This window comes from Pseudochaenichthys georgianus, chromosome 17, assembly GCF_902827115.2.
Source record: "Pseudochaenichthys georgianus chromosome 17, fPseGeo1.2, whole genome shotgun sequence".
Classification (NCBI taxonomy): Eukaryota; Metazoa; Chordata; class Actinopteri; order Perciformes; family Channichthyidae; genus Pseudochaenichthys; species Pseudochaenichthys georgianus.
The window spans coordinates 11,547,180-11,573,769 of NC_047519.1; the positions used below are offsets into that span (position 1 = coordinate 11,547,180).

The following is a 26,590-nucleotide window of genomic DNA, read 5'->3' on the forward strand; positions in this document are numbered from 1 at the left end:
ACATTAATAAACAATGAACCACGGCACTCTGGAGAAAAGTATAAGGTTGGAGAAGTCGTTATTCAATTTATTCTGGCTTCGTGTGATTAAAAGCAACACGATCATCGACCCGACGCAGTTGTTGTTGTTGTGAGCTGCCGTTGGGGGGCAAATCAGCGATGTAAACGGTGACGTCATGACGCAGCAAGGGCAGCTCTGGGGCGCCAGTGGGCGGTGTGCACAGAGCGGGAGCTGAAAAGGGAAACTGGAGCTGAACCAGAAAAGCTCCCGCTCGGAGCTAGAAACTGAAAAGCGCTGGTGTGAAAGCCGCATTACAGAACCGACTAACTCCCCTTTCGTGTATGTACAGCTCTCAACGTGTCCAGACTTGTAGTGATGTTCACCTCGTTTTATACTTTTATTCTCATTCTGAAAGAAACAGGTGACATTTGCTAACGTGACGGTCGTCTTTGTGATAGTGACGCGTATTGTGCGAGACTAGACCTGTAGTTCACTCAGCGGTTTCACACAAAAAAATGTGTAACTTCACAGTTTTACGACACATTTTTATTTTTTTGACTTGCAAAATATTCTTTTAAATTGACAAACATCATATGTGTCATTCGTGGCACAATTCAAACGGGATCAAAAGATAACCTTTCTCTCTCCATTGACTTCAATGTATAGTTTTACGCTTCCGGGGTCCCATGGCGTGTGTGTTGGAGGAGGGGCTCTATAAGGAAGTGGCAGATTTTCTCCGGTTGTGTATTTTCAAATTCTAGCGATCTCGAGCCGGTTTCTCAAATGTACCTACCCCACCTTTAAGATGAACGTTTCATTTAAAAGGTTTTTATTTATTTATTTAAGGAGGGACCCCAGAGCCAAGGGCAGGCCGAGCAGACCACCTTCTCCCGCCGCAGGCAGGATCAAACTCTCGGCAGCTTCCCCGGTGATGGGCTCCGTGTAACAAGTCCCCTCAGTGCGGGGAGCCGCGCGATGCCCATACTCCCCGTTCTGCCCAATCTGCACCACTGTGATGCTGCTGTCATCGCTCGCCTCTCCTCCGGTGGTGCCCTCGGCTCCCTCCGCCGCCTCACTGCCCAGCACACTGGAGATCACTATCCCGTCGGGGGTCACCAGTCTCTGGCACTGTTATTTTGGGGGTCGCGGGCTGAAAAGTCTCACCATACTTAATCCTAGACAGCACATGGTAGCATATATTGTACGACATTGTAATTTTTGAATGTTGATATTTATTCGCTCATATCCTACTGTGCCTTTTCACGCAGACAATAAACGTGAATTCTGAAATGACAAATAGGTTTATGTTTCAAGTTTATTTGCATTAAAAACGTGTTTTTAAACCCTTCTGTTCAAAGTTTATATTTTGTTTCTTAAAAGATTAAATCTTTAAAAACATGTTTGTCATTTTTAAAGTTTGATGGAATACATTAAAGTATAGGTCACTGACGTCACGTGGAGCTTTAGGCCTGCAATGCTTTAAAAAATAATGTTTTAGTTTCAGTTTTGAAGAGTGATATGGATGATGAATTCACAAATTAGTATGATTAATCTTAAACAATATCTTGAGCCATGATGCCTGTTTTTAAAGTACAGAAACATTCAGAATGCATGACGATTCCTTCAGAGGTTTTGTAATAGACCCCCAGTACTCTTAATTTATAAAGTAATAATAATAAATGTGAATGATTGAGCTCATTAGTGGCCTGACTGGCCCTCCTAATTTGGTCTAAAACAAGTCAATGATGATCATTGTGAAGGGGTGTCCAGCCCATATCTATAATATACCAAACTACAGGCTAATGTGAGATTCAGAATTTAGTTAGTAAAAATCATGTTTTCATGTTATAGTATAGGCCTACCTACATGAACCTGTTTGACACCTTTATGACCCCATGATGTGATTATTTATATCTTAAAACCTTTAACAACTATATTTAGATGTTCATAAATGTCTACATTTATGTATAAATACATGTGTAGCAGTTAGACACACATAATGAATAGATGATCTCATTATTACCTATTTTACATGTACTAAAAAATTAAAAATAAAGTTTAGTAAGCCCCCTTTTTGTTTTAATTTATTAATTAGACAAAATGATTTGTGCTGAAAGTCATATACTGTTGTGCCTCAAACGGATAGACTAGGTTATTAATTAATTTGGCTAATAGTTGCTTAAAATGCTACAATAACATTTGCAATTCTTTTTTAATCTGCCATGTAATGCAATGTCTCTCAGCCACCGTAGTGTCGTGTCAGGTGGGCGTGTCGTGTAGGGGGCGTGTCATATAGCCTTGTAGTTGTCCAATCATATGCATCGCTGCTAGACGCATGCTCCAGAGCACCGGCTCAGACAACTACATCAGAAAGCATCAAGTAGAACCTCGTGTCAAAGGCTGTCACAGAAGAAGTCAGTGGGTCAAAGCTGTTCTGAGAAAAGAAGGTGAGAGTTTTTACCCCTCACATACAGCTAAGCTCTAACTAAGATGTGAAGTTGTACTGAAATATAAACGTTATCGTGACTGGAGGAAGAACAGCTCCGTGTTAGCTCAGGGAGATTGTTATCACATGGCAAATGTATGACATGTTTAAGTTGTGTTACACTTGCTAACGCTGTCGTGTGCTAGCTTGTTACACAAAGCGTGCACCAGGCGTTGTTGTCTGAAGTCATGCCTCCTCTCATTAGTAGTGGCTGTCACGTTGCAGGGGCTTCATAGCGAGGGAAGCCGGGAGACATGGGCAGTTTCTCAATGTCGAGTACACATGCTGCAGAGCCACTATTTCAAGTATACTACGTCATAGAGTGGCGCAGAATGCTGGGCATTTAACCATGGATGTACATTTAACATGCATTTAAACAGTCCTTCGGCGCCACTCGATTACGTAGTATACTTGAAATAGTGGCTCTGCTGCATGTGTACTCGACATTGAGACACGGCTGTTCAGATAGTCCGGCTAGGCTCCAGTGGTCTGCACAGTGCAGGGGTTAAAGCAGCTAGCCTCCCTGAATGACCCCCAGGGGTAACCGTGTCCTTAGGTATACATTACACCGTCCCTGTGTGGACTGACCTTGACAGGCTTCAACTGTAGAGATAAGATATGATAACTAAAACAATCATAAATGTTGCCTCCAGTCTAGACTGTTTTTTGTTTTTTTTACAAGCCAACATGCTGGTCTATATTTAGGTGAAAATATAAAGCTCAAAATGCTTTTTATGGACTTTTTTAAACAACATATGGTAACATTGGAGCTATATTTGGAGGAAGTTTCTCAATGGTGATACTGTGTGATATTACTCATAACTGAAGATTAAAAAAAACGTGTTCAGACTAACCGCAGGTGAAAAGCCAAACTGTCGCCTTTCTTTGTTCTGCCAATGGGAATTAATTAGATTTTAAATAACGACCACAGTATAACAGTTTTAACTAGTTATTGAGTCAAACAGTACAAATGAAAGTTCTGCTTTAGTTTTAAGTGTGTCTGTAGTAGAAGTAGCTACTTGAATCTATCTGAACTTATCTGAAATAAATACATTTTGAAAATCTGCACACCTAATACTTTGGATTTGCCCGCCTAACTGTTCTACTTTGGCCCATTTTCCCATGAGCTACTTGCAGCTTTTCTCCAATGTGACTCTCACATGATTTGCCACTGCACAATGACTCCTCCGTACACTTGACCCCTCTCCCCTTCTCCTCTCCTACCCCCCCCCGATCCTTGTTCTCTTTTTCTCACCGTTTCTTTTTGTCTCCCACACTCTTATCATTTTTTCCTCACTCGATAACGGCAATGTTTTTCTACATCTCTGGCCTCTCCGTGCCATGGTCCTTTTTCAAAGTTGGACAAAGTGTGGTCGAAACGGTGCATGTTGCAAGAAGATGCAGAGTTAGACTAATGTGTGTTGAAAATGTTTGGCACAACATGGGATGGTAAAGGAATTGTTATGTTCATGATTACTGGACACATTGGACACATTCCTTAATGAAAGGAATTATCGAACTAATCAAATCGTGTATTTGTTTGGCAATATACTTGTCAGTTTGTATTCTACAAACTTTTGGATGAACTTGATTTGGTAAATTCATATATTATTGCACTGAGCAATTCACATAATGCTGTGTTATGTTACAATTGAACCTTTAATATGGTAGTGATTAATGATGTCAGCGTTTTTAAATAACTCCATTGGACGGTTTGCTAACAGTAATAACAGTGCATGTTCAATAAAGTGTATTTAGCAACAAAGTATAATTTTGATTTAATTTGTGAAGAGCTTTAACACTTCCCACTTATTTCACCCCCTCAATGACCCCTAACTGAGTTCACAATAGTTATGTTGTAATGTTAGAACAAGAGTCTTTTTGAAGCAATGGTTTTGAAAGGAAATTGTTCAGTAACAGCAGACTATGAAGAAAGTACTTTTGCAACACGTCCGACCCTTGAAACCAGAGAACAGTTCTCTCTTCAAACACTGAGAATGATTTAAAAATCTGACTGCAGGACTGTTAGGACCTTGACGTTAAACATATTTTGAAATTCAAGCTCTTAATTGGAAACTGTTTAATTCCTATGCATTTAGCCTTGTCTTTCAATTGGTCCTGCTAACAGGTGAGGAGAAAAGGCCATCTGTTCCAGACCATTTTTCAGTTATTTTCTGACTTCAAGTGCTCAGTGTGCAAATAACCTCCGTCCAATATCACCTCTTGTTAAAGTTAGGGGACTGTGCGGACTCATTTCACTAAGCAAGACTGCCCAACAAGTCATGTCTTTCCCAGAAGGGCGTGACTCAAGTTTGCTCTTACTAGCTCCCCTTTGCACACACTTAGCTACAAATTATTCAATGGAGAGATACAAGTAGTGCCTCTTTGTGGTCGTGGTTCGAGGAATGATTTACGCAAACTGACCCCTAAAAGAAACACCCATGCTATCACCTGGAGATTGTATAGTGTTAAAAAGTCTTGTTTGAAACTTTAGCTATCTCCTTCATGATTTGTATTCTGTTTTATAATGTTAATATCCATAGGTCTCAACTGAAAGAGAAGCTAATCTGATTAAAGTATTAAGGGCCGGTATGTTTGGTATGTAAGATTATAGACAGCTCTGCCCACCGGTACAGGGTAATTAGCCCTACAAAGCTGCTAAGTCTGGTCTGATACCATTTTAGAAGTCCATATTCTCCAAGCGTTGCAAAGCAAGCAATGAGGCTACTAATTTCTTTAGTTGTTAACCTTTTTTAGGTCTACCGTACTGGGTTGTCTCTCCCCTCAAGGTTGTAGAAGTCAATGGAGTCCTAGGGTTGTCTGAGGCCAGGGCATGTTCTAAAGTTAGCCGTTCACAATGCTTAACATAGCCAACGTGGTTTGCAGAGGTAAGTTATTGTATGGCTGGGCTCCAACATGGCTGTATCCTAGTTTGAAATAGAAAAACACTTGGAGTTCAAGGTTAGGCTTTTTATCTATGCTAAACGCTGTTGGACTTTTACAAGGCCCTTCTGTGGCAGTGCAAATGAGTGCCTCTGCGTTTCTGTCCGCTTGGCATCTGCGGCTGTCCACACAAGCTCTCCTCATGCACGGCCCAGTTTGGGATCTCCTTCCAGCAGAGCTTGTCTTTTAGCGCGTATGGATCATTAACAGTTTCTCTCTATGATTTCTGGCTGCACTGCACACATTATAATCACTCCAGACAAGCTTGGTGTCTTTTTGTCTATTTTGAGTTTAACCCTGACCTTTAAACATTACAGAATAAACTGATCACATGGCGCACAAATATAGTTGTGAGCAAAAATGGGACTTTGAATATATGGTTTGTGCTTGAGCTTCCTGTCAACAAAGCAGTGTTTGAATCAGTCCAAAGGCTGAAGCGTGTTGTAATGGTTTGACCTATATCATTCTCTACTTGGCTAGATAAGAACAGGTTATTTGAGAATTTCTGTTCTGTTTTGTTGCTGGAGGTCGGACAAGATAGGAGGTAAAGAGCACTCTTATCAGTAAAGTCCTCCTATACGCACACACAACAGTAGGAATGTCTGTTTTGGTACATGTTTCTTTGTAGCCTTAGCAGAGAAAAAAAACGTTAGAGGGGACACTTGTGATTTTTCTGCGTCCCGTTTTATACCGTCTCCGTCTATTGTTTATCATTTTTCCATCGACTTGGTACCAAATGATCGGTATTGAAAAACTCTCTGAAGCCACATTTGGGAAAACGATATCCTTTTGGCGGAAATACTGCCTTTTTTTCTATTCAAATCAGTTTTTCTTGAAGCGTATTTTCCCTTCTTGATCATGTCCGATGCTGATATTCCTTCTCCCATTCGTATATTTAAGAATACATTGTAAACAGAACCACATACAGCCAGGAGATTGGGATAAGGGCAAACAAGTGAGTACAAACGAGTACAATGACCTAGCCTGTTGTTGTCTAGTGATGCGCTGTTACCTGTTAGTAGTGCTGGAGCGACGCGTCGACGCGTCGACTTCAAAATATCGTCGACGACATATTTCCGCGTCGCTACGCACACGTGGGTGTGTAAACAAAGCAACAAGCCGTTCGCAATCGCACTTCAAACACAATGGAGACTGAAACGGCTACCAACTCCTCCTCACAGGATTGCGCACGAAGCCCTCAAACGAAAACATCTCGCCCTAGGTCTTCAAAAGCATGGGAATATTTTAAAGTTAGTCCAAAACGCAAAGATATTGTCATTTGCAGTCTTTGCCAAATGGAGTTGGCATATCACAAAAGCACAACGTCTATGTTGGAACATTTAAAGCGGCAGCTAGCTGTGGTGGCTACCATTAGCAGCTAGCATTTGCTCTCATATTTTTACATAAAAATGGAATTATGGATTATAAATTCAATATTTTTTTTATACATAGACGTTAAAAACCTATGGATTAACCGATTCAGCCGCGTTCTTTCTCGTTTTAATGCCATTGAACACGTCTTTTGATCAGATTGACAGCTACGGTGGTGAGACGATCTCCCTAGAAGCTCTGTAAAGGTACGTGTTGTGATGACTGTATTTGCTTCCGCTGTCGCGAGTCCGGATCACTCAGTGATGATACTATATAGCTACATAATCTGTGGAGTCTCAGCTTTAATCGGATATCTTGTATGTGCAGCTACGATAAGTAATAAGGGTACTTTTATCTTGAGTTCTGTGCCAATGTCCGTTAGCATTTTTCGCTCATGGGTCATTTAGATGCTTCTTATGAGACTTGTGTTTTGTTTTGGTAAACATGGTTTGTATCGTCAGTTAGCTGAGATTATTTCCGTTAATCTGGTATAACACATTAATAGTCTGTTAAATATTAAGATCCCCTGAGACACAGTATCGTGAACTTTTTTTTTTTACATTACGTTTTTTTTACATTACGTTTTTTATGAATTGAACAACAGAAAAATAATCGTTAGATTAGTCGACTAATCGATCAAATAATCGCCCGATTAATCGTTTTCGAAATAATCGTTTCCCTCCAGCACTACCTGTTAGACAGCTTTAGTTCACACTAGGGCTGCACGATTTTGGGAAAAAATGTAATTGCGATTTTTCTGATAAATATTGCGATTCGAATTGCGATATTTATTTTTAAGCGACCCAACGGAATTTTATTGTAAAATGTGGCCATAACTCCAGCTAGGAAGGTCGTATCAACGTGCTCCCATCTCTAGCAGCCCCGCAGCCCGAGCTACGAGTGAAAGAACTAAACTTACATGAAACTTCCGTTGGGTTTAGTGCTGCGTACTGGTACGCCGAACCGGTACTGGACCTGTAAAAAGTTTCGGTTCAAGTCCGGTTAAAACCGGAACGTCGGGAACCGGTACTTGGACTCGCAAAAAAAACTAGCACTTACGTATATTCTAGTTTCTGTGGTTATTTAAACATTCCCTGATAAACGTTATTCAGTGTCAATAAATGAGTGCTAATCCCAGTGTGCTCAGTGTACAACATCACATGTCATTTCACCTTCGATTCACGGTTTGAAAACGTAGCATTTCACCACATGCTAATGCTAACCGGAAGTGAAGAATTTTCAGAATAAAAGTATTAAGTTAATAGTGTGAACTTCCGTTTCTTTCAGAATAAAACTGATTTAAATTAAATGGTGTATTTAATTCAAAATTACGCCATATCAACATTGATTTTAATTTCTAACAGTATGTATGTACATCACTATGTATGTAGTATGTACTGTATAATGTACACATGTAGAGTTGTAGAAAATATATGGTGCAGACAGTACAGTACACTCTGACTGTACAGTCACTACAGTGTAGCCTATACTGTATAGTAGGTGTGTAACAGTGTAATGCGTATAGTCTACTCTACACTCTACCTTTCAGCAACGTTTTAGGGATTTAGGCTCAGTCAGCTCAGGGACTGTTCGGTTACTTTAGTTTGGTAAATGAAATACATGTGTGAACTTTGTAATCTCTTCTCATCCTGCACTTGTCCGCCGTAACCTCCGTAGCCAGTTGAGCAGCACTTGAAACGATTGGCTCTTTGAAACCTGATGTTCTTATATGATTCTGTTTTCCTCAAGGTTGTGTCTTCCTGGTCGAATGTACTTATTGTAAGTCGCTTTGGATAAAAGCGTCAGCTAAATGCAATGTAATGTAATGTAATGTAGTAGTTCACTGTAGTTGCGGTCATAAGTCATTTGTAGACTAAGTGGCAAAAAGTGTTTTTTTTACATTTGTACTTTGTAGAGAAATGTAGACACAAGTTGGAAGGGAGCACCATAAACCTGACGTGTGACGTGAGTTAATTTTCAATTGATAATTAGCTCACAATAAGTTCACTTTAGTTACTCACACAACTTGACAAAAGCCATGGGTTCAGGTCCGGACTTATAAGTTCGGACCTGAACCTGAACCTCTGGACTTGAGTCTGGACCTGAACCTGAATGTGAGTCCAGGTACGCAGCACTAGTTGGGTTGCTTTAAAGTCAAGCTTCAGTTTAAGATTCACCCTGTAATAGAAACATGTGATGGAGCATTGACTCAGATGGTTTGTTTCACCAAACCATCTAGGAAAGCTCCATTGGAAGCCATTTGGAAAGGGCAGGCACTTTCAAAAATACTTGGCAGGTGATTGGATCAATCTGTCTATCACCTTCCATCATGGGCCACTTCTGATTGATTAACAATGGCTGGTACATGTGGAGCACAGCACTTCTGATTGGTGTCGATGACTGACAGACAAGAATCAACAAACAAAAATCGCAGGCTTTGCGATTTGATAATCGCATCATTTCAAATCGCGATTTCGATTTAAAATCGATTAATCGTTCAGCCCTAGTTCACACCCACATACGTGCTTTCTACACTGTTGCCTGGTGCAGTAGTTGTAGAAACGTGGTGTTACTTTATACTACTTCTATTGTTAACGTCTCCTTTGTTCAAGCTATATTACAAAATAAAGCCTTTCCAACAAAGGGCTATTATGGCGAACAAGTGATGGCACGGTTATTTTTCTGTAGCATACCACTTGTTGTTCATTAGTTAATTCCCAAATGGGCATAAATGTCACTGCAGTAGTATAGTTTAATTTGGTGTTGATTATTCAGACCCATCACTTCAACTGTGGTTGCAGTGAAGCTGAATATGGTAAGCCAGATGGGTCAAAACGTGCTTATTACTTTAACAAATCTCACAAATGTTTAGCTACCATCATTAGATGGACACTAATGGATAAATGGACACTTATCCATTTAAGGAATATCTCCGCAATGGAGCGAGCTTAAGTTTCACTTTCCATTGCATGATATAGCCCAGCGCAACACCTTCGTCACACATGTTGCCACTTGTTTGAACCATTGTTAGGGGATTTGTAATCTGTTCTAGAAAAACGACGTGTTTTTAGGATTTCAAGAAGCGTATAAAACAAACAATGGATGTATTTTATGAACATTTATCCATGCTGGAAGTAGATTTAGATGGGTTAGGGGTTAGATAGAGATTATATATCTAATATATGCATCCGATGAAGCATTCCATGAAGTCTGTTGATGATCAGAGGCTGTTGTTGGGGCTGCATAAACGTTCTTTTATTTTAGTTTTGTAGGCAGACCATGCAGGCCAGCCCGATGGTCACCAAGGCTCATGTTTTAATAGCATTTTTACAAAAAAGCCCAGGCGAGCCTAACATGTGAAAAAATGGCTTAGACCTCAGAGAGTTAAACTTGGGCCTGCGACCATAGTTTTACTGTATTTTCTTTTGAAAATCCACAGCGGAGGTTTGTGTCGTACTACATGCGGTGTATTTTGCATTTCTCTCAGTAGCCAACGATCTGTGAGTCTGTTGGCTCGGACATAAACTCCGTAATAAATGTAGTCTACATTTCATAAGAGGTGTAAAACCTGAGAGCATTTTAAATCGCATTTGAACTAAATGCTTATATAATCTGTAGTTGTATTGTTGATTTATTGTGTGAACGAGGCGATATAGAGAAGGTTAAGCTGTTATGTACTGTTGGAGTGGTGAGCAGGCCTATTGTTTTTGGATATTTCTTACATTACAAATCCATGCCACCTTTTTTAAAGCTTAATCAATAGTTGCATTGTATTTAGAGACCTTTGGAATTGGCTTATATAGTGTAGTCGGTTGTATTCAGAAAATTCTCACAATTGTTACTAAAGAAAAACCCTTAGCCTGCTTTGGCAAAACAGCAGTAGAATGTCACGAATTGACTTTGCTGTGTCAAATATCAGCAAACCAATTTTTGCTGAGAGGACAGAAATTCTATACGGTCAAATAGTTTCTCTTACATTAAATGTGCATTTTGGTTTGATGTGATGATTCTACTGATGGTTGTATGATTATATGTAGGGTTACGTATACTTTTATATGATAGGTTACTTCCTAACTGTGCAAAAATGTGAGTCAAGTCGTTTTTATCAAACAAAAGAGTTACAGGATTTCTGGCCCTCTGTAGCTGAAGCTCCTCTCATAACCAGCCTTTCCCCTGAGGGCCGACACATGCATAGTTCTTATTTCACTGATATGGCTATACTATATGAAAGAAAATATGTACAGAAGACTTGCATTTCAGGTCTTGTTTCTTCAGAACAATTGAAACCCTGCTTTGTTTAGCTCCTCTTTGGAATTGAAGCTAGTTATTTTGTTGTTGTATTTTCCTGGCAAAGGAGTTCACATGGAGGCATGGTGTCTGTGCTGACCCGTGCTGGACACTGGTCTTTTGTGTAGGAACAGTGCTGCCTTTCAAGTTAGCAGAAAAGGAAACCCCGTGGATGTTTAGACAAGAGGTGGGACGTGTTCTTTGGACACCTCATTATTCCCAGAAGTAAAACGGTAACACTGTACGCACTGTAGTGAAATTAAACCTGAAAAATGTAGTTATATTATACAACAAATCTATTATTTCAGTAAACACAGTCATCGCTTGAAAACCTGAAAATTGTTCTCCTGAAAAGCTTATTTTATTAATAGCCACCAAGTCTATAGGGGATTCATGTTTAATGGGACATATTCTAATTTTCATATTTGTATTTTGTGCTTCAAAAAGTGAGTTGTTGTTTTCTCATCCTGCCTGTGCAGCACCCCCTTTGTTCACCCTCTGTCTGAAACCTGCTCTGATTGGTTAGCTAGCAGGCTCTGTTGTGATTGTCAACTGCTTAGAGATTTCCCGCCCTTTAGCCTATTACGTACAATGTGTTGGAGCGCTAGCCAACAGAAGCGCAAGTGTTGCATAGTGATGTCACTATGTTACAGAAGTAAACAAAGGAGTCCGATGAGGCATTTCAGGCAGGGGGAGTGTGTGAGAGAGAAACTGAGCATTTGCAGACCATTTACATGCACACAAACCTATATAACTCACTTCAGGGAAGGGAAAAACCCCAAAGAGCATAATAGGGACCCTTTAAGATTGAATCTTTTCTTAAAGCCTCAACCACAAAGAAAATGACAAATGACTTATCTTTAGGCCTGACGCTTCACTAATTATATCCTTGTTTGTTTTCCTCTTTTAGATTGACGCAACCATGGACCAGGCAAGGTCAACAATATCTAAAATTGTGAGTATTACAACATAATACTTCATGCTTAATTTCCTTGTTACCACGTGAAATGAGTGTCATTATAAATGCCTGTATTGTATAATTGTAATGTTTTTTCATCCTGGGAACAAATCAATATGACTTTACCTCACCATGCTGAAAGGGTATCCTGAAGAGTGCAGTTGTTGTTGCATATTATTTAAATGCAGCTCGAGTAAAACTGTACCACTTTCGGGTAAGGCATAATATACAAAGACATTCAAAGTTGTAATATAGTATATATATAGTTGTAATAAATATAGAAACAACCCAACCTTTATAAATAAAGTATGTGCATCAATAAAACTGGGAAACGAGTAAACAATAAAATTATCTATCAGTGTTTCCCACAGAATTTGATTCTATTTGTGGGGGCACCGCACTGCACAACAAAAAAAAGGGTAATAATATATATTTTTTATCCATTTGTGGCGGACGATATTTAATTGTGGCGGCCCGCCACAAATAAATCAATGTCTGGGAAACACTGTATCATAGAAAGATAAAGGACACTGAAAATGAACACAAATTACATTTTGATACGTCAGACTTTTGGACAAATGACAAAACAAAAAGATATAAAGAGGGAGTGTTCTTCATTGTACAGTACAAAGAGTTGCCTTGAGAGACTGCCCTCGAGGCAGCTCTTCGTACTGTACTTCACATTATCAGTCATCTACCATCATTCTATTGTAGCTCTCCAGAGACAACGACTTGAAGGTAATTCTGTAATATGCTTGTTTGACATTCTATATCTGTGCATATTATTGATAAAAAAAATAGATTTTTGATTCTTAGTCACATTAGGAGATTGTGTTCTTTCTAGAGCAGGTCGATCGCAGGGAGATTCCCAGTCGATCGCGAGATGTGTCTAAAAATAGAACAACAATATTCTGTTTTATCGTTAATGTCCTATAACATAATCTTCCTGTGCCAGAATAATGCACTTGAACGCATCAAAGCTTTGTGATTGGCCGGCGTGACCCCATGTGTCGGGGCGCGGCTGGTGGGCAGTGCACTAGTTAGCTGACGTTGTCCGTGTCAACAGGAGTGACAGTCCGCACACACACAAGACCGCAATTATGGCAGAAGCAAAAAAGCCCAAAATATATAATTTTCACTCCGAGTGGGAGGATGAATATTTTTGTATCTATTCCAATTCAAAGTCCATCTGTCTCGTCTGCAATGCGAGCGTGGCTTTATCGAAGAAGGGTAATTTAGGAGCGGCATTTCAAAACAGTGCAAAAACGCTACGAGACGGAATTCCCTCCTAATTCTGCCCTACGCTCCCAAAAGGGGAGGGGCCTGAAAGGACAGCTAAATGCACAGCAGTCCATTTTCACCAGGCCCAACAACAAGAGCAAGGCTGCTACCATAGTCACACATCATTTGGCGGGACTTGAAGAATCCCCGAGAAGATCCAGAAAATGGTCAACATTGAAGGCAGATTAATGGTTATCAAAGTACAAATATCCTAAATCAGTTCAGTAACGGTTTTCAAGGGGACAATATGTACTCAAATTGATGGGTTTGGATGATGGGGGAAATTCGTGTCACAGGCTCTTTAAAGAACAAATCAACTCATCCTGGAAAAAGAGATTTCTCACAACCTGGCAAGATAACAGTTGGTCTGTGTTACTTATTATCCAGGCATTATAAAGGATTTACTTTATTATTATTATCATCACATTAAGTCATTTGCTACCATTTTTTTGTTAATTTTTTATTTGACGCACATTTAGAAAGTAATACCAAATACTGATGTTGGAGCATTTAAAGAGGAACCTTTTATTCCAGCTAATGTCCTGCTTCCTTTTCTTAATAAAAAAGCGAAACCAAATAATAAACGCTATTTTCTCCTATCTTTCTCTTATCACAGTTTAACGGGGAGCCTCACTCCTACACACGTTTCAACCTGACCCGGAACATGGAAGGGGATAACAGCCAAGTGGAGATGAAGCTGTCATCAGACATGGATGAGGAGACAGGGGGCAATGGCGCGGGAGAACACCTCAATCACAACTCCAACCGCAAACCCTACGTGGCTCAAAAGCTCGGGCGCACACCAAAGAACCTTTGCTTCATGGCCGTCGCCACCCTGCTCATCTTTATCATCGGTAAGAGGCCGCTGATGGAAGAATCTGCAGCTTATAAGAAGTTTGGATGACTCTAAAACACCTTCAGAGTTCCTCTAGAACAGTGCTTCTCAAAGTGTGGTCTGTGGACCGCTGGTGGTCCGTGAGCGCCCCCCAGTGGTCCGTGAGTATATTGGTAACATTTCACATTTGGAATAAATAAATACATTTAAGTTTTCCGCACTCTCGCGGCGATATCTCCTCAATGGAGCGAGCTTAAGTTTCTTAACAAGAAATGGTACTTGTTTGTACCATTTCCAGGCGATTTGTAATCTGTTTTATAAAAACGATGTGTCTTTGGATATTTGTGGAGTTAGGTGGTCCGCGAGTGTGTTTTTTGTATTGGTTAAGTGGTCCTTGGTATGAAAAAGTTTGAGAAACGCTGCTCTAGAATCTATCATGGGGCCACTACTTTTTTTTATTTCAATCTTTTCTTTCTATAGTGTTACAAGGAAACAGGGAAATCACACATCAGTTATAGGCCGTTGTCTCAGATAGGTAAACTGATGTTTCTAGGACCCGCTCTAAGCCAATAGGCATGACAACTGGTGTCACCTGCAGGCATTTATATCAAGTCAACCTTTTGCATAACATATTTGATTAATTGACTGCATTAGATGGGTGAAGTTTCTCCTGCAGTAAGAACTATACGTTACAGTACTTTTAAGAAATTCTGACTGCAGTTTTGGACGTAATACAATGCTACTGGTCAGTCCTTATTTCCGTAACTGCTTTCAGTTCCTCTCCGTGCACCTGGCTGTTCCTCATTTAAAGCTGCTGCTATTTACAGGCTACTTGATTGGCTACTTGGTTCATCGGAAGAAGGACTTGGCTCCCATCTGTGCTGACTCCATGGTCCGTTATGACGACAGTGCTGCCATCGAGACGGGTGCTGCCCCCCTCATGAACTGGGACAAGGTCAAAAAGCTGCTTGCTGTACAAGTCTCTGCAGACAAATTTGATTCTGTCTTTAGGTAAATATAAACCCAAAAGTTGCCTTTTTAAGAGTCTGGATTAAGAGCATCTCTTTAAAAGTGAGCCTTTTCCTGTTTTCTTGTCTCTCTTTTCCCCTCGTGTTTTATTCCCTCCTGTCCTAGGGAGTTTTCCAGTGACAACCACCGGGCCGGTTCTCTGGGTGATGAGGTCCTGGGAGAGAAGGTGGTCAAGAGGTTCAGAGAGTACGGGATGAAAATCTGGACCGACGAGCACTTTGTTAAGGTTCAGGACGCCCCAGCGTCTGGCTCCAACAGCTTTAATTACAAGGGGAAGCAGGAGAGTCCAACGGGATTCCTGTCCTACAGTGCCAACGGAACAATAACGGTAAACTATAGGAGAACATTAGTAGTGAATCCATTTCCATGACACCTGTGTCTATATTGCATTATAAACATAGTTATTATGTGTTATAATCTGTTAATTCCACTTTTATAGTTTTATTATAGTATTAAGCACTCATAAATCCTCAAAATGCTTTGATACAATATGTATAACGAGTTGTGATTAATTATATAATGACTTCTATCATACATACATGAGTGCTAGTAATTTAAATGGCACAATAGATTATAATGTATTACAATTATAGGAGATAATAAAACAATATGACCCTGTCAAAGAAGGTAAGGGAGTGACCAGCTTTTTGACTGATGTGTTATGATTTTAAAGCATTACAAATAAGTGCTTATAATGTATATAACTTGTGTGCTAAGCATTATAGAATGCATTTCATGAATGTATTCTGCATGAGTCATGGAAGGTATTACAGACGGTTTTTGTTTTTTTTAACTCAGAACTTTACACTAAATGCATTTATTAATCTTTGTTCAAGGGTACCGTCTTGTATGCGTTTTACGGGGAGGAGAATAACTTGAGGTTGCTGAAAAGCCGTAACGTCAACATAACAGGCAGGGTCATCCTGGTCAAAACCGGTCGGATCAGCTTTGCTGAGAAGGTGGGTGGTTTGAGTAAGAAATTCAGGATGACTTAATATTACTTTGCGTGTGGATTTTGTTTCCAAATCCTTTTTTCTCTTCTTCTTTCAGGTAGCCAATGCTGCCAAAATGGGTGCTTCTGCTGTGCTGATCTACCCAGATCCCTCTAAAGCCTCTATTGGTGGATCCACTCAGCTCTATGGACATGTGAGTGTGGACAGTTCAGAAACATTTTGTTGGAAGATGAGACCCATTTGTTCCATGTAGCAATTTATTGATGGGGCGTTCCCTTTTTGATTGTATCTTGTGATTGACTAGACTTTTAACAATTTTTCTTGGTCAATATTTTGTCCTGGAAATAATTGGATAAATGATATTGTGATTGTAAGCCAGTTTTATACACGAATAATTAATGATAATAACATAACATAATTTATGCAAGAAAAAAGAGGAATTTGAATTATCGGCAATATTCAGACAATGGAAATGTAATGTATGATTTAAAAATAATAAACAAAATTGTGAACAAAACATTATATATATTCAGCATGACAACTCTACTTTTCTTTCCTTAAAAACACGTTTTAAGTAGAGCCTGCAATTGTATGTCTAGCCCAAAAGATTAAGTCTTAAAACTAATATTTCATCATAAGTCTGATTTTTAGAGTTTAGAAGTTAATGTGTAAATGACATTTTTTACATTTTTCATATAGTTTTCTTAGTTTCAAATGTTGAAGCTTTAGGCTTGGGTTCAGGCTGCTGGGAGGACGAGAACACATTATAAACCATATCTTTGAGCAATCTTATCAATCGAAAACTCCTGTCTTTTCATCCCACAGGTCCACCTTGGTTCAGGGGATCCCTACACCCCCGGCTTCCCTTCCTTCAACCACACCCAGTTCCCACCCATCAACTCCTCAGGCCTGCCAGAAATCCTGGCCCAGACCATCACCCTAGACATGGCCATAAGCATTCTGCGGTATGCTTCAATACTCTGTGGACCCCCTGAAACAATGCACTACAGTTGACTCTGTAGCAGCTCACGTTAATATACATTTCCTTCACCCTACAGGCAGCTGGGGGGGGCCAATGCACCGGAAGAATGGGAAAGCCCGCACAAACTAGGAGATGACAGCGATGTTATTACCTTGGGGGTAGACAACGTGCTCAAAGAGAAAAAGATAGTAAATGTCTTCGGGGTCATCAAAGGCTTTGTGGATGCAGGTACAACAAGATTTGTATCAAACAACGATTTACTGTGATTTCAGAATTCTGTGTATTGAATAAGAGTGATGATCGTGGCTCCGTCTTTTTCTCATAGATCGATATGTGGTCATCGGTGCACAGAGGGACGCATGGGGTCCAGGTTTTGCCGCGTCAACTGTCGGTACCAGCATCCTTGTCGAGCTGGCACGCTCCATCTCAGATATGATGAAGAATGGTAAGACTCAGCTGATTCAGCAATACCTGGTTATTCATTTTAGTTCATGTTAATGTCCGGTAAATATCAATCACTCCGGGCACAATTTCCACTTTTGGCTACTTTTAAAGACGTTACCGTTGTATTTTGCCACAGATTTATTTTTTTAGCAAAGGGTTGTGTAAGTCACATGGAAAACAAGACGGGGAACTTTCATTTCATGATTGTGTGAGATTGTTTTTGTACCCAGTTGCATTCCTTTCTTTGTTTTTGATTTGCAGCCTTTTTTTGTTTGCAGCGTTTCGTCTATGCATCACTTTTATTAAACTCTGCGCATGTTTTGACAAGTTGGTGAAGATATTTCTACACTTGCCTAATTTCTGATGCGGCAACGCGTTCCCCCCATCTTAGTGTTTTGAGCCATTATAATGCGTTTGCGCCTGTCGGCCACCGTACGTTCTTGTTGAGGGGGACTCTTGCCATTAAAAAAATATATATATAGAAGACTGGTCTATTTTTACTGTGGCTGTCCCTGGCGCATATACACCATCTGCACATTGCTGTTACGCCAGTTTAATTGATAACTCATTTATATGTACATACCTTTGATGATGTCATACTGTCCTCATAAAGCTAGCACATCAATTCCCTTTTTTTTGAGCTTATTCAAAACGGATGATTTTGGACCTGTAATTCCTCCAGTATGTCCAAGACATTAAAATCTTGAGCTGATGTTTATTTTTTTACGTGAAATAATGCCATATTTTCACTTTTCTAATATTGATTGGATAGATCTACACTTCACGTCAGATCCTTTCTGCTTGAAATCATTGAATAGGTTCTCGCTTATCGTTCTGTTAATGTGTATTTGTTATCTCTCTGGCAGGTGGATTGAAGCCGAGGAGAAGCATTGTGTTTGCCAGCTGGACCGCTGGAGAATATGGGAGTGTTGGCGCCACAGAGTGGCTGGAGGTGAGAATTGCACAATGTACTTTCTTGATCAGCAGCTTTTTTGCACAAGTAGACCTGATTGTTCTTCCTTCATTTTGTTTGTATATCCAGGGTTATCTTTCCTCTCTGAGCATGAAAGCCTTCTCTTACATCAACCTGGATGGAGTTGTAACAGGTATTGACTTCACTTATGTAGGCTTTTAAATAAATAACAGCTTCCAGTTTACCTGCAATATGTGATTTCCCGAATGCCTGAATTTTTTTGTCTTTTTCAGGTCAGAAATATTTCAAAGTGGCAGCCAGTCCCTTGCTGCACGGCCTGGTCGAGAGCACTCTGAAGGAGGTACATCCACAGACTTTAAAGAGCGTTCCATACAAGCCAGCAGGATTGTCAGTAGTTGAATTAATTATAGGCTGACCTCACCTAAAGATTTTTACAGTCGACCATTAGTCGTCAATTGAGGCAATACGTTGACTCGTTGTAGCACGTTTATGTTATGATTATTAGTATTATTTATCATTTTTTCAGTTCCAGGGCTGAGAAAGAACGTTATTAGTAAAGTACGTTATGCTACATATAAAATATAAAACTATAATAATCAGCCGTTGAAATATAAATTCAATTTTACATGTGAAAAGCGAACGTGGAGCACGCATGTCAGAGGTCATGTCATTAGTAACAAAAAGAAACAAAAGATAAAAAAAAGACTAAATTAAAACTAAACATTGTAATTTATGACTTAAATAAATATAACCAACCAACCAACAAATACATAATACACGTCAAACTGAAAACTCAAAAATATGTCGGCAGAAGTGCCGACACACTGCATTGCATCCTGATCATGAAACAAAAACATTTAAATACATTTTTTCTGAGGTCAAGATTGTTATATATTAAAAGTCTCTTATATTTGGAGAAGGCTTGGCTGCTGCTGTTTTCCTCTGATTATGAGAATAACAGAACACACGTTGTCGGGGATAATTAAGCTCCGTGTTTCATATTTTTGTGAATGTTCATAAACATTATCTCCTCCTCAGGTGAACTCCCCGAACAAAGCTGGGTCTCTCTTTTCTGAATTTGCAAAGGACAACATGGAATCAAATGTGTAAGTCTGACCGGTCTCTGCAGTGTTTATCCATCACCTCCTCGTCCACGCTAGAATCCCGTCCTCACATGTTCACGTCCCAATCATCTTTATTTTACAAATCCTCACCCAGCACAGCTCAAGCTAACCCATCTTGTTTATTTCCCAGGTTGGAGCCTCTGAAGTTGGATAACGCTGCGTATCCTTTCCTCGCCTTTTCTGGCATCCCGTCAGCATCATTCAGATTCACCTCTGAGAACTCGGTAAGTCACCTCCTTGTAACATACGTTTTTTTATTGATCTTGTTTTGTCAATTTCGCCGTAGCCCAGAACATCCTTCTCTTTAAAATGTGGCTTTCTTTCAAAGGCCATGTCATAACATGTAATGTTTATGTAGGAAAACCTTTCCTTAGAGTGAGACGAAGTTGGAACAGTTTTTTAGTATTTCACATTTCTGTGTTAATACTCATTTTAAATGGGATGGGGCAAGGGTGATTACACGTACGTCCTTGCACCAATCCGAATTTCGCAACATTTGAATGAAAATGGTTATACATTTGTGAGAGGTTGTTGTTTATCTTGCCAGGCAACTGTCAATCGATTGCGATCAACCTCAGTCACAGAGTATAAGAATTGTATTTATTTAGAGTTGCATAGTATTTATATTACAGTGTGCACCTTCATCATCAGTTTTATCAATACAGTGATCCATCTTTATACATTTCCATTTCCATCATAATTACACAACCAAAGAAAATACAGTGTAGTAAAGAATTAGAATTAGAAAAAACTGCTTTTACAAACTTTAATTAAATGTTTTCTTTTTTAGTGTTCAATATTCATTACTACTAAAGAGTACTTTTATTTTTTAACCCATAACAAAAAGTTCTTAACTATTATTCTTTAGCTGGAAATCTCTTTAATCAATGAAAATAAATGCATATTTTAAAAGTGTAAATAAAAACTTGAAGAATCAACAAAACAATAATCCAGTTTCTTAATCCTCAATGTCACCATGATGTTTGCTGTTATGCAAATTACACCCAGCTCTACCTCCCAAAAAAACTATTTCTGCAGCCACACGGACATTTAAAACCTTCTCTAATTGGACTTTCACATCGGGCCATTACATCAAAGATTGTGTCATCTCCATTTCTGAACACGTCTTGTGTTCCCCTCTCAGGACTACCTGTACTTCGGCACCACGCTGGACACCCGGGAGAAACTGAACGCGGCCACCGGCAACAAGGTGCCTCAGCTGGCTGAAGCAGCCACGCGGGTCGCAGGTCACATGGTGCTGAGGCTGGTCCATGATCATCTGCTGCGCATGGATGTGGAGAAGTACAACAAAATCATACGTAATCACGTGGCTCAGATCAACAACAAGGTCCATTCTGTGCTGAGGGTAAGTTGTTTGTTTGCGTCCCAACAATTGACTCTGCTGTTCTTTCTCTTTTACTCCCAATTAATAGTCCAGCTCTGTAAAGTAGCCAAATAAAGGAGCAGTGTGTAGAGGCAAGGCGGAAGAAGTACTTGGATTCTGTACTTAAGTAGAAGTGTGGGGGAGAGAAACTCCCTCTGGAGGGAACTTTAGGATTTTAGCCTTTGCAGACCATTTACATGCACCAAAACCTATATAACACACTACAGGAAAGCATTAAAGGGTCTCATAAAGTACAATACCTGTGTGTTCTCTCTGTGTTGCAGTTGCAGCCCCAGCTGCTGTCCAAGGTGCTGACCATGCAGTGGCTGATGTCGGCCTACGGCTCCTACAGCCGGGCCTCCAGCAAGCTGGCAACAGACATCCAGAACAGCAACATGGAGGACATTGAGACCCGTACCCTTAATGACCGCATCATGACGGTAAGAACCAGGCTAGATGAGTATCTAAACAGTTAGTTCTGGACATCAGGGGGAAGAAAAAGCGGTTAACGAGTTTCTGATGACAACCCTTATAGTAAAAGTGAGTTCCGGAAAATGATTATGAGGTGTTGTTTATTTTGCCAGGCTACTATCAATTTATTGTGATCGCACCATTTTAATTATTTTAATTTTAAACCAAAAAACGAAGCTTGCCTTTACAAACTTTCATTTTGTTTTTGCCTTAATTAAACCAAGTTTTAAGGGGCATACAAAGGGAACTATTTATCATATTGCTTAAACTGCTTTTCAGCAGTAAAACAATGTAATAAAATACTTGTGAAGACTTATCCAATATAGATATTTTTTTCTGAAAAAAACCTGACTGAGAATTGAAAACATAGGAAATTATGTCCTTTCCATCATTCTATTTCTGCCTTGTTTCTGTAGGTGGAGAGGAACTTCCTGTCCCCCTACGTGTCCCCCAGAGACACTCCGTTCCGCCACATCCTGCTGGGCTCGGGCCCCCACACTCTGCAGGGTCTGTACGGCCACCTGGAGGCCCTCAGGATGGACCACCCAGAGGCCGACGCCAAACTGTTCCGAAACCAGTTCGCCCTCGCCACCTGGACCATCCAGAGCTGCGCCAACTCACTGGCAGGGGACGTGTGGTCTCTTGATAACGAAATCTAAAAAAAGTAACCCCCCCCACTTCCTCCCTTGTTCATCATTTGGTCGTCTTATTCACAAACGGCAGTGTAAAACAGCTTTAAAATTCATTTAAGCTTAGATTTAAAGTGGAGCCGTTCAGTAATTCATTCAACTTTGAGACATGAGCTCATGTTCCTCCTTTCTGAAATTCTTTTAAAAAAAGCCTTACTTTTTTTTGAAAGAATAAAAAAAAAAAAGTAATCCTTAACAAAAAGGATGTTTTTTGGTTTTAAATGAAATGCAGTATTCTGAATACTCTGGTGCTAGCAACAATTAGCTTCAAATGGTCCTATAGGTGACACTTAAAATGTAGTCACAGTAAGTCTGTGTAAAGCAGCTCGGAGAGGAACAAAACACAAAGTGCCAGTATGATAATATAAGATAAAGCGCATAATGATTAAAAATCCAAACTGCTGGTAATATTACTGCTGCTGAAGCGCTGTGTATAAACCTGGTACGTTTTTTATCGGAAGTTAAAATGTCGTTCTGCGCAGAAACTCGTGACTATTCATAGTCAGAAATGTGCGAGTTGCCTAAATAGAAGAGATGATGAAATAACAATCAAACGGCAGTTCTGTTGCACTGAATTAGGGCTGGACAATAAACCAATTTTAATATAAATTCCTTGAATATCGAAAATGACGTCATTTCCTGCTTTTGAAGGCACAGTACAATACATTGATGTTATTTTCTAAATGTGCCATTACTGTTCTAGGAGTTCTATTTTCTTCTTATTAGAAGTTGTTGAATTGACGTTACTCATGCCAATTATCCAAATTCTCATTGTTTTTTTATATGCACCAATGCTCAACTCTACAATATCCTCACGATATTGCGGTTAAAAAATATCGCCCAGCCCTACACGGAACCTGTTTAACAGTTTGGCTGCATCGTTACAAAAAAGTCCACGCAACAATCAATAATAAAAAATGAAGAATAGGCCTTTGAAAAACCAAGGAGAGGGTCTGAAGGCACTGAAACAAACCGTACGTCTATTTATTGTGTTATTTATTTATCAGTGGCAGGGTTCACTATAAATAGTATTTTTTTAATTGCCTTTTATAAAAAATGAAAAATAATGTGTATAATTATCGGCAGCAGCGCCTTCCATAATTATGACGGTTATACTGTTGAAATATCAAGAGCAGCATCTGCTTAAAAAGAAGTGTACATGTCGACCTGGACTGAAGTACGAACAATCGTAACGCACAACTCTGGGTTGTGTTTTCCTTTAAACTGACACTGGCCTGGTCTCTTCAGGTCCCTCGGTACATGTACACTTCTCGTTCTGACAATATTATCGGGAGCAGTGTCTTCCATAATTTGAATAAAAGAAGAAGGTAGTTTTTTCCTACCAGTATGTGTCCGTATCGGAGGCAGTGCCCTCCATCTTTCACTGTAGGAGTGGATGTTTTTATTATCGGGAACAGTGTTTCCCATAATGCGTGTAAATATACAGAACATAGCTGCACCATGTCCGCATCTTTAGATCCCATTTCACGATGCGTATGTTGTTTCCCGCTTATGAAACTTACTTGTGAAACTTATGACTTATGCAACTTATAGAAGAGGCTAAGGGTCTTTGTTTTTAGTTCTGAGAGAAAGTCAGAATTCTGAGAGAAAAAAAGTCTGTGGTAAGAGAATTCAGATATCTTTTCCTCAGAATTCTGAATTTAATCTCAGAATAAAAATTAAAATAAAAAAAGACACTTTGGTCAGATTTAAACATCTGTCCCGAATCCTCTGCAGTAGACTCTTTATAAAAACATTTGTAACATAAAAAAGCTAAGCTTAAATTGTTATAGGTTTATTTATGTGTCATTTTAATCTGATGAGGTGTCGCCTTTTCTTTCGGTTTCATGCTATGTAAGCCTTTTCTTTTTGTAACCAACATTTTTGCGGCCAGTGGTTACAGAGCGGTGGTCAACTCTTACAATTTTGTTTTGTTTTTGATGATTCAGCCGTGTGAAAGTTACATTCTACCTTCTTTGTGTGAATTCATTGTTTAAAATTTCCTTGTGCCTTTTTTGTTTGTCATGACTGCATAGTAGAGCTGCATTTCTACATGCAGTACTTAAAGAGTTTGCAGAGTATGCTTGTTAGGCTTGTTTAGTTTTGACATTTCTGCGTTTAGTTTGTTTCTGTTGTATGCTAGAATCAAAAGTTACTGGGTTAAAGACCTGTTAACACTTTCTTTTTTTAGATGATGTCACGGGACGAATGTTAATTGTAAAAAATCAATGTAAATGGGATTTAAAAATTACACACTGAATGTTACAGTATTTAACTTCCTTTAGCTAATCTGCTAAATGTGGTAAAACAACTTGTTTTAGATCAAAACAAGTTGTTTTAGATCAAAACAAGTTGTTTTAGATCAAAACAAGTTGTTTTAGATCAAAACAAGTTGTTTTAGATCAAAACAACTTGTTTTAGATCACCAGCCTTTTTAAAATGGTCCAATAACCATTCAGAGTTTGAGTGATTCAACTGATCTGTCGTGGAAGTTACATTGCTAATATTGCCATCTTGTTGAGGATACAAACATAGAAATTATGTCGCAATACCAGTCTTTGTTGGACTTTCAAAATTCTGAATTTGTGGATAAAGAATGTTTTTTTTTTCCTTCGACTATATACAAATTTGCTTAGCTTCACATTTTCGTTGCTTCAATAAACAATCATATCACAGCTGTTGACTCGTATTGTTATGATTGTTAGGTGTAACGTCAATCTAGTTTTTAAAACTGCTTTACCATCTGGACACAATGTTCACCTCATCATTTGAATGATAACGCATTGCAAACATTCTCATAGACGTCTCTTGGCATGAGCTGTGAATCATTTCTTCTGATATACCTTCCATCAATAATTCCCCAATAACTTTGTATTGAATAGAGATGGCCAATGCAGAAGAGCATTACTAAATCCAATTACATTCATAATATTTGAGGGATCTTTATACTTAAACTTTGAGAAAAAACGTTTGAATACAATGTGTTTGTAAAAAAAAGAAGTTAATGAAATGTGTAAAAAGAAATCTCTTAACTAAACTCTGATAGTCGATTTCATGGAATATTCAGGAATACTGTAAAAGCCCGCTAATTTTTAAATGGGTAATAAAACACATCAAACACAAGTTAATGTTGAAAACGGCAATGCGTCTTTAAACACCTTTTTCATCAATGACAACACAGGTTGTGACAACGTTTGACCAGATGATGGAGACAAAGTAAACATTGTTTTTAATTCCAGTGTTATCTTTTGTCAAGTGAATGGTTGCGTTTAAAATGGAGTTTGCCATTAGAGGATCTTAAACCTCTTCCTGTTAGAACTAAAAAGTCTATTTTTGTTAGGAATTAATATATGGTAAATAACTTCCCTATCACTTGTACTTCAGCTTGAATTGGAACAACATTGATAAACTAATTTTGTAAAGTTTTTACTGCTTGTTGATGAAATGGCAAACATGATTTGAATATTATGTCTGAATACATTTAGCAAACAAAAGCTCTAAACTTGCTTTTAGAATTTGGACCCACTAAGTGGAGAAAATTGCAAAATTGTAGCATGTTCCTTTAAGAGTGGGCAGACAGCCTGAACGTTTACCAGAGATATGAGAGAATTAAAGAGCTTTCACTTCGCTTCTGATTCCTGCTGCAAATAACATCATAAAGGGTGGTGGACAAATTGAAGACCACAGTCTAAGACGAAATAAGAAGAAACATACACACAGAAAAACAGTCACAACGAATCAAAGGTTTAATACATTTTAATGTAGATTGTCATAACGTGTATATTTTCTTAAAATGAAAGATTTCAAAAAGGATGCTTTGTAAGCAAGTGGAAATGTAAAGTATTAACTCTTGCAATAAAGTATAGAACACAAAGATAGAAACGTATATTCATCACATTCAGCTATGCCCAGCTCTTTCTATCGGAAAATATAACAACTAACTAAAACAAGTGCACAAAAAAGAGTCGGGTTGTTTTCACGTATTGGAGTGATGCATCTTCAGATAAACAAACTATCTTTGTGTCGTACAAAGACAGCACAGAACCGACCCCAGCGCTCAAACTCAGTTTGTTTTCGGAAAGGGCTGACAGTTATACCATTCAACAAGGATTGCTGCAAATATTATTGTCTCTTTTGCGCCATTTAAAGCGTTACAAATGTCAGAACTTTTAAACTTGTAGCCTGTTTGTTGGAGTAGCAGAGCACACCGGAACAGCAGGCGACAGCAAGTGACAGTCGCTGAGATTGACAGGTAGGCACACTCACTGGAAATTCGTATGTAGCACATATAACTACACTTGTATTAATAATATACGTTTTAACGCGTTGGTTTTTCGATGTATAACTAATACAGAAGATGCTCATTCCTGACCACTTGTCCGAGTCGTCTATTTTTTTTACCCAGCAAGCTAGCAGGTTG

General features: G+C 39.1%; 1 protein-coding gene across 2 annotated transcripts; it reads left to right on the plus strand.

Annotated features, from left to right (window-relative positions):
• The first annotated feature begins 2,331 nt into the window (after positions 1-2,331).
• Positions 2,332-24,845, plus strand: LOC117461886 (transferrin receptor protein 1-like). Of its 2 annotated transcripts, none has more exons than XM_034103880.2 (18): positions 2,332-2,447; positions 11,997-12,041; positions 13,942-14,179; positions 14,988-15,171; positions 15,295-15,517; positions 16,026-16,148; positions 16,240-16,335; positions 16,968-17,107; positions 17,201-17,352; positions 17,450-17,569; positions 18,435-18,520; positions 18,611-18,674; positions 18,775-18,842; positions 19,541-19,608; positions 19,757-19,850; positions 20,771-20,992; positions 21,295-21,450; positions 21,898-24,845. In XM_034103880.2, exons 2-18 carry the CDS (start codon positions 12,009-12,011, stop codon positions 22,138-22,140), a joined length of 2,310 nt encoding a protein of 769 aa, XP_033959771.1. In that variant the 5' UTR covers positions 2,332-2,447; positions 11,997-12,008; the 3' UTR covers positions 22,141-24,845. The 2 variants fall into 2 exon arrangements, with proteins under 2 accessions (XP_033959771.1, XP_033959770.1); XM_034103879.2 differs by lacking the exon at positions 2,332-2,447 and adding an exon at positions 6,085-6,383.
• Positions 24,846-26,590: the final 1,745 nt, after the last annotated feature.